Source organism: Blennius ocellaris (genome assembly GCF_963422515.1).
Source record: "Blennius ocellaris genome assembly, chromosome: 4".
NCBI classification, from domain to species: Eukaryota; Metazoa; Chordata; class Actinopteri; order Blenniiformes; family Blenniidae; genus Blennius; species Blennius ocellaris.
The window spans coordinates 32484662-32492850 of record NC_137653.1 but is presented as its reverse complement, the minus strand read 5'-3'; the positions used below and the strand labels follow the sequence as shown (position 1 = coordinate 32492850).

The window sequence follows — 8189 nt, the reverse complement described above, 5'->3', positions numbered from 1 at the left end:
TTCTGTTTGCAGCACAGCGCTCGCCGTGGCGTGGATGCGCGTCCGGGACACGGGAGTCTGGAGCTTTCGTCTCCGGCGATGACCGCGCTCCGGCAGCTCCGCTTCCCAGAGGCGGTCAGCGTTCTGTTCAGCCACGGTCAGTGGCGCTTTATCGCGGGGACGGACCGCGGAAGCATGAAAAGGAGCTCGGAGCTCGGCGCCTCCGTGTTCCGGCGCTGTTCTGCCGGACCGCGATCAGCGCCGGAGTGGAGAACCTCCTGTGTTTAAGCAGAAAGCTCAGACTCCCGTGTCTGTGCCTCAGCCAACCGGGTGGAACGCTCCGGCCACTTGCCCCACACCCGAGCGCTCGAGTGCGGGGCACGTCGCCTCAAGCCGCCGGCAAGTGGCCGAGCGACTCGCTCTCTCACAACAAACACGGAAGTTGCGGCTGCAGCTCTCCGCTGCAAAAAATGACTGCTGCAAAAAGTAACTTTTTTTTTTCCGCTGCAAAAAATAACAGTGCAAAGTGGAGAATTTAAACAACAACAGAGGATTCATAAGATCTACAGCTGACAACGTTCTTTTCTGTTATGTCACATTTCTGCGGAGCTCATAAGCCCCGCCCACTTTTCACGCTCCTCTCCGCAGTGGGGACGTGACCCAAAATTTCGGTCGGGGTCTCTATTCCGTACCGCTCCGCTCAGTCCCGGCACTTGTGTGCAGTGGAGACGGGGCTTTTGTGGTCATGTGACCTGGTCCTGGGTCAGTCATTGGAAGGTTCCAGCCCAACCTGCCTACACAGGTGCTGGAAGGTGTGCAGTAATAATTACACAGATGTACCAACACTTATTTTCACTTTTAATTATACTCAAAGTGCATTCTTTTAAATTCCACAAATTCAAGATAAACCAAAGAATAAAAGACTAAAATAATTTATTATACAATAACAAAAACATTTTTTTACATTTTAAAATCTGTACAATGCTCAACACAAACAAAGTATTAAAGGCCCGACTGCAGCCAGGTGGAGGTAGTTTCGCCAAGTGTGAAAATCGTCTTGGCTGTCCGGTTACAACTTCACTTCGCATCCTCTGAACAGTTCTACGAAAAACAAAACAAACAAAGAAACCTCAAAGAGAAACAGAAGTTGAAGCTTTCCTGAAAGACGAGCGCTTGTCAGAAGATGACGTTTTAACCGGACAGCTCGGGAATTAAAAAAAATATATACTAAAAGCATTTCAAGGCAAAACAGGTTTTTACCATTAACACCAACAGCGCTACTCTCCAACCTCCCCAGAACTCTTTTCATAGAAAACTGGACGCATTTAAGACATTTGACGTTGAGCCGTCTGCAGACGTTATTTATATACACAGCACGTTTGGAAAGAAGTTGTATGATGAAAACCTGATCTGGAACAAGCCCATGCTCCCGGCCAACAATACTTGATGGTATGGCGCCGTGCGGCTGCTGCTCGGCACCCGGCCAGGTGGAACGGGCGCTGAGCAGCAGCAGTACGACTTTCCCCAAACTGAGGAATGTTTGTGAATCAGTGGCCTTGCTTTGAGCGAAAGATCCTGGAATCCAGATCAAAACTCAGACAACGACCCAAGTTGTCACAAGTTTGTTTTCTGCGAGAAGGAAGCAGCCAAAGAAACGATCCATTGTCAATCAACTGGAAGAGGAAGAATTCTGATCCTACAAGGGCCACTGACTAGAAATCACAACAATGAATCGCTGATTCCCAGAACTGTCACAGTGATGCCGAGTCTGCAGCATTGTCCAGCAGAACATGTTAAATAAACCGTTACCACATGGTCGGTCTGGCTCTCTAATTCAAACATGCAACAATGAACCGTGGATACGAGGTTGGCTGAGCTCCGGCCGTCCACGACCCTGAACGCTGGTTAATATGGCTACTTGGAGTTTCAGCACTGAGGAGTGGTGGGCGGACAGTATCAGACCTGGTCGGCACTGTCGGGCCATCCATACGACCCGGTCAGAGTGGCTCCGGGCTCCGGAGGCCCCACGGGGCTGAACGCACACTCAGCAAATACCACAATTGTAACAGAAAGGTTGAAGCTTATTTGGCCAAATAACTGAAGCCACTGAACACACGGGTCAGACTGGAGGGATCGCTGGTCAATATGGCTATAAGACACCCTGAAAACACATTATTCAAGTTGTACTCTTCGACTGAGCTGCTGTGTGGCTTCCAGTTATTGAACAGGCACATGCCACCTGGGCCATTTGGCATCCCCACTGTACACAATCACAGAATGCAGGTTTTTGGGTGTGCGTCCAGCCCCCGGAGAAAGGAAAAAGAAGAGCCTCTACAACAGTCAGCAGTCGAGGCATGACAATGATCCACTGAGGCAATGAGTGTGTGTGTCCAGTCCAGACCTCTTGTTACCACAAAGTCTTTGAAATGTCAAACTCTGTGTGCTCTTTACAGCATGACTCCCCCCCCCCCTTTGTACAAAGTCTCTTCCCTCCTGTCCTCGTCCACAATGTCTCCAACACCCAGAAGCCACTAGCTGCGGAGCTGCAGCAGCCGTTCTTTCAAGGCTTCCTGCTTGGCTCTCAGTTTGTCCCTCTTGCCTTGCAGCCGGTGTCCCTGGTCCTCCAGGTGGCAGATACAGTCTCTGGCCTTTTTCAGGATCAACACCTTGGACGCCTTGTCGTTGTGCGTCAGTTCAGGAACGTTGTCGCGCAGATGCATGAAGCAGTTCTTCAGCTCGTTGCGGCGCTGCCGCTCCATCACGTTGTGAGTCCGCCGCCGCTCCTCCTCGTCTTCCGTCTCCGCAGAGTTTCGAGACGAGTGGTGGTGGTGGTGGTGGCTGTGGTATCGCGACGAGGAGGAGGAGGAGGAGGAGGAGCTGCGAGAAGAGTGGTGGGAGCGCGACGAGCCGTCACTGCCTCTGGTGCGCTTGTTGGAGGAGGGCGGCGGCGACGGCGGGCGGGGGGCGGCGTAGTTGTGCTGCTGCTGGATTTCAAAGTGGTGGCGCTGGAGAGCACGCTGCTCCTCTTCCCGGGTCTGCTGGCGGACAGAGGCGCAGGCCAATGGCGACGGGGGGGAGGGGCTGGACGAGCAGCGCCCCACCGTCACCACATCAATCTCCTCCTCTGTGGGGGGCGACAGACAAATACTCTGAGTTGTGGTTTCTGACGACACAAAGAAGAGACGGTACACAGAATGCAATGTGGGCTGGGGCTGGGACCACCCACCCCCCCACACACACACACACAAAAGTGTGTGAATGATTCCAACAAGAAAAACTGAGTAAAATGACTCAGATGTTGAGGCTTAAAAGCAGGACTCACTGCTGAGTATGACTCACAAACATTCAATTATGTCGTGTACAGAATCCTCTCATCTCCTCCTCACCCCCCACGCTCCAACTACACCCGCCCACCATAAAGGCCCTGCAGATTACAGGTGGGGGGCCGGCGAAGAAACTGAAGTTAGGCTCAGTGCCACTAAACATTAACAGCCATTTATCAATGAAACAAGTCAGCAAGGCTGCAGGGTGGAGGAGCAGGGTGGAGGAGTGTTTACACTGATAAGCAGCAGCAGGCCAAAGTCTGACTGAAGATACAATCATCCTTCATGTGAAAGGTTGAATCCCTCACCGGAGTCGCTGGAGGAGTAGGGGGAGAACTCCCCCCCGGTGGAGCCGTAGTCCGACGTGGCCTCGCTGGGCTCCCGGCTGGGCTCCCGGCTGGGCTCCTGGGGGTCCAGCAGGTTCTGGCAGTCCAGCGTGGAGCCGGCGATCTCCTCGAAGATGCTGGTGTCGATGTCGGACAGCAGTGGGCTGGAGCCAAGCATGGTGGACACCAGCTTCTCCTCCAGGGTCTTGTCGGAGGCCAGGCACTGCCACAGGGAGTACTCCCCCCCCTCCTCCGGGGGGGGGCAGGGCCGCCCCGCCCCGCCAGCCCCCTTGTCCGCCTCGCCGGCTCGGAAGAAGTCTCCGGTCCAGTTGCGCTGCATGTCATGGTCCTCCAGCAGGATGTCCGACACGTAGCTCAGCTGGTCCTCCTTGGACAAGGGCTTGCTGCCCCCCAGGCCGGCCTTCATGGGGGGGGACTGGGGAGGGGTCGGCAGCGACTGGAGGTCCTTCATCAGAATCTGGCAGAACTCGTCGTCAAACAGCAGCGGCTCCGAGGAAAACCAGTCCTGAGACTGGGCGAAGCTTTGCAACATGCTGGCAGGACCTGTGGGGAAGAGGAGAGGAATGAGAGAGGGGATGAGGGAGGATGAGAGGAGAGGAATGAGAGAGGAGAGGAATGAGAGAGGGGATGAGGGAGGATGAGAGGAGAGGAGAGGAATGAGAGAGGGGATGAGGGAGGATGAGAGGAGAGGGATGAAAGAGGAGAGGATGAGAGCAGGTCAGGAGAGGACCGCAGCAGAGCAGAGCCTCCAGACTCAAACCAGCCAACACGTGTTGTAGTGAAAGTTTAAACCACTTCCTCTGGACTGAGCGTGCCCCCCCCACCCCCCCAGCAGCCACCTCTGTATCTGTGTTTACATCAGGATGCCCCCACCCCACCATGTCATCAGAGGAAAAGCTGGGAGAGAGGGGGCAGATCCACAATCTACATAATTTCACTCTCCATCTAGCACACGTGGAAAAACAAGAAGTGAGTTGCACACTAACTTCATCCATTAAAGCTGGTCAGACCCTGGCGACTCCAGCCAACTTCTCCACACACACTCCCTACCCAGTAGGGCTGGAACTGTCCTGGCTGCTGCTATTCCTATGGGATCCATGTGGATGTATGGCACACTGTGCTGGGACATGTGGATGTATGGCACACTGTGCTGGGACATGTGGATGTATGGCACACTGTGTGGGACAAAGCAGCAGTGTGCGAGTTCAAGGCTGCCTTTCTTTACATCACAGCCTGAGAAACCTGAGCCAAAACAACCTGGACGTCCAGAGCGGCTGACCAGACAGGCCCTACACATCTCAACTACACATCTGGACGTCCAGAGCGGCTGACCAGACAGGCCCAACACATCTCAACTACACATCTGGACGTCCAGAGCGGCTGACCAGACAGGCCCAACACATCTCAACTACACATCTGGACGTCCAGAGCGGCGGACCAGACAGGCCCAACACATCTCAACTACACATCTGGACGTCCAGAGCGGCTGACCAGACAGGCCCAACACATCTCAACTACACATCTGGACGTCCAGAGCGGCTGACCAGACAGGCCCAACACATCTCAACTACACATCTGGACGTCCAGAGCGGCGGACCAGACAGGCCCAACACATCTCAACTACACATCTGGACGTCCAGAGCGGCTGACCAGACAGGCCCAACACATCTCAACTACACATCTGGACGTCCAGAGCGGCGGACCAGACAGGCCCAACACATCTCAACTACACATCTGGACGTCCAGAGCGGCTGACCAGACAGGCCCAACACATCTCAACTACACATCTGGACGTCCAGAGCGGCGGACCAGACAGGCCCAACACATCTCAACTACACATCTGGACGTCCAGAGCGGCTGACCAGACAGGCCCAACACATCTCAACTACACATCTGGACGTCCAGAGCGGCTGACCAGACAGGCCCAACACATCTCAACTACACATCTGGACGTCCAGAGCGGCTGACCAGACAGGCCCAACACATCTCAACTACACATCTGGGCGTCCAGAGCGGCGGACCAGACAGGCCCAACACATCTCAACTACACATCTGGACGTCCAGAGCGGCTGACCAGACAGGCCCAACACATCTCAACTACACATCTGGACGTCCAGAGCGGCGGACCAGACAGGCCCAACACATCTCAACTACACATCTGGACGTCCAGAGCGGCTGACCAGACAGGCCCAACACATCTCAACTACACATCTGGACGTCCAGAGCGGCTGACCAGACAGGCCCAACACATCTCAACTACACATCTGGACGTCCAGAGCGGCTGACCAGACAGGCCCAACACATCTCAACTACACATCTGGACGTCCAGAGCGGCGGACCAGACAGGCCCAACACATCTCAACTACACATCTGGACGTCCAGAGCGGCTGACCCGACAGGCCCAACACATCTGGACGTCCAGAGCGGCGGACCAGACAGGCCCAACACATCTCAACTACACATCTGGACGTCCAGAGCGGCTGACCAGACAGGCCCAACACATCTCAACTACACATCTGGACGTCCAGAGCGGCTGACCAGACAGGCCCAACACATCTCAACTACACATCTGGACGTCCAGAGCGGCTGACCAGACAGGCCCAACACATCTCAACTACACATCTGGACGTCCAGAGCGGCGGACCAGACAGGCCCAACACATCTCAACTACACATCTGGACGTCCAGAGCGGCGGACCAGACAGGCCCAACACATCTCAACTACACATCTGGACATCCAGAGCGGCGGACAAGACAGGCCCAACACATCTCAACTACACAGGGACATGTTCAGCCCACACTGAGCAACCTGTCTGCACCGCACCAAGACATGCTTCTGATTAAAACCACGCATATGAGAGAGAGACAGAGAGAGAGACAGACTAATGGATGCCTGTTGGCTGCAGGCTGCGTGCCTTTGCACCAGTTTAACACTTTAAATCTCTGAAGAACATCGTGTGCAAATAACCTCACACACACTTCCGGACAATGAGCGTCTCTGAAAGAGCCAGACTGTGTGCCTGTTAAATATGGATGATCTGCAGAAATCCATAAAAGTTAACAATATTAATAATCAAAGTGTTGGCGAGTGGCGGGGAGGTGGAGCTTCTGGTGGTGGAGCGGGGAGGTGGAGGGGTTGGTGGAGCTGCTGGTGGAGCGGGGAGGTGGAGGGGGAGGTGGAGCGGCTGCCGGGGCATTTAAACCGGCTGTGCGGAGCGGCGCCGGTCCCACGTGAGGAAACACGAAGTGCTTAAAACAGGCAAAACAGCACAAATCAAGAAGAGACATGGAGACTCCGTCTTACCTTCTGATCCTTCTTCAGCTCGTCCACAAGACAAATGCAAGAACAATTAAGAAGACTTGAGGTACAAATTAAACAATTAGAATAAAACAAAACACGTCCGAGATATCCGTTAAATCCACGAAGAGCGAAAACCTCAGTTGATGGTGGGGCGAAACTTTCTGCGTGTGAAGCTGAAACTGTAACGCGGCAGCATTGTGAGAATGTTTCCTCCTCCTTTTCTCCCCCTCTGCTCTCCTCCGCTCCGCAGGGCCACCTTCAGACACAGTGGGTGTGGCCGGCGGGGCCCGCGGCTTTATATCAGCGCGCGGCGCGCGTGTCCTTCCGCCTCAGTCAAAATCGCGCCAAAACGTGAAAATCGCCACCGGCTCGTCCGCGGCGCCGCGAGCCGCCGCCTGTTTCACCTCCGTCGGTCCGTGGGTCCATCGAGTCGTGGCGGAAATCACGGCGCGGCAGCGATGCGCGGAACTTCCGCACCGAAACCCGGGACTAGCTCGTCTCGCTGCGCGGAGTGATACGCTGCAGGCTGGGATTCCAGGAAAATGGTGGCGGGTAAAAGTTGGGACAGACACACGTGGACCTCGCGCAGAAGCCGGGTGTCTTACTGCCTGTCTGTCGCTCCGCCCCGCCCGTCTGTCGCTCGCAACAGCGTCAGCAGCGCTTCCAAACTACTTCAATCACTTCCGGAACAAACCTCTTAAAGACATTAACACTAATCTGTTCAACATTTTATTAAATAGGATTTTTGTGAAGAAATAAGAAATACAACTTCTCAACCGTGACTGTGAGGAATGTAATGCATGATGTTTACATGGGGTTAAAGATAAAAGGGGCTCCACGTATACCCCCCCCCCCCCCACAGTAACATGAGCTGCAGACAGACAGGCTGTTTCAAACAGCCACGTTGTACTGTCATTATTCCAACTCTTGCAGGGTCTTTCACCATCCATCCATCTATATAACTCATCCTTCTCTTGCATCTCCAACTATCGCCTCAAAGCAACTTTTAAACTGTCATTGCATTGCAAGTTTGTTGACTCCTGCACAGCATGCATGCTGCAGATTATGAATCCAAAGATACCTGACGTGATTTCTTTTAACTAGGTTAAAGGACATTGTTGAGATGAATGAACTCTCCAGATAGTGCAGACACCCCCTTCCTGCCTCGGTCCCATTTCACAGCTTCCACTGCACGTTACATAATGACAAGTATTCGCCGGTACACGTGCAGGGGCCAACT

General features: G+C 54.1%; 1 protein-coding gene across 1 annotated transcript; it reads right to left on the bottom strand.

The window, feature by feature from the left end:
* Positions 1 to 901: 901 nt before the first annotated feature.
* mych (myelocytomatosis oncogene homolog) lies at positions 902 to 7194 on the bottom strand. Its single transcript, XM_080495635.1, has 3 exons — positions 6953 to 7194; positions 3611 to 4192; positions 902 to 3103 (listed from the first exon to the last, which is right to left on the bottom strand). The coding sequence occupies exons 2-3, from the start codon at positions 4179 to 4181 to the stop codon at positions 2511 to 2513; spliced, it is 1164 nt and encodes a 387-aa protein (XP_080351761.1). The 5' UTR covers positions 4182 to 4192; positions 6953 to 7194; the 3' UTR covers positions 902 to 2510.
* Positions 7195 to 8189: the final 995 nt, after the last annotated feature.

Bases quoted from the DNA above. Each gene is read 5' to 3' on its own strand.
- mych (XM_080495635.1), bottom strand. From the start codon at position 4,181: ATGTTGCAAAGCTTCGCCCAGTCTCAGGACTGGTTTTCCTCGGAGCCG. The intron at 3,104-3,610 runs GTGAGGGATTCA...CGCCCCCCACAG, and splicing joins CTACTCCTCCAGCGACTCCG to AGGAGGAGATTGATGTGGTG.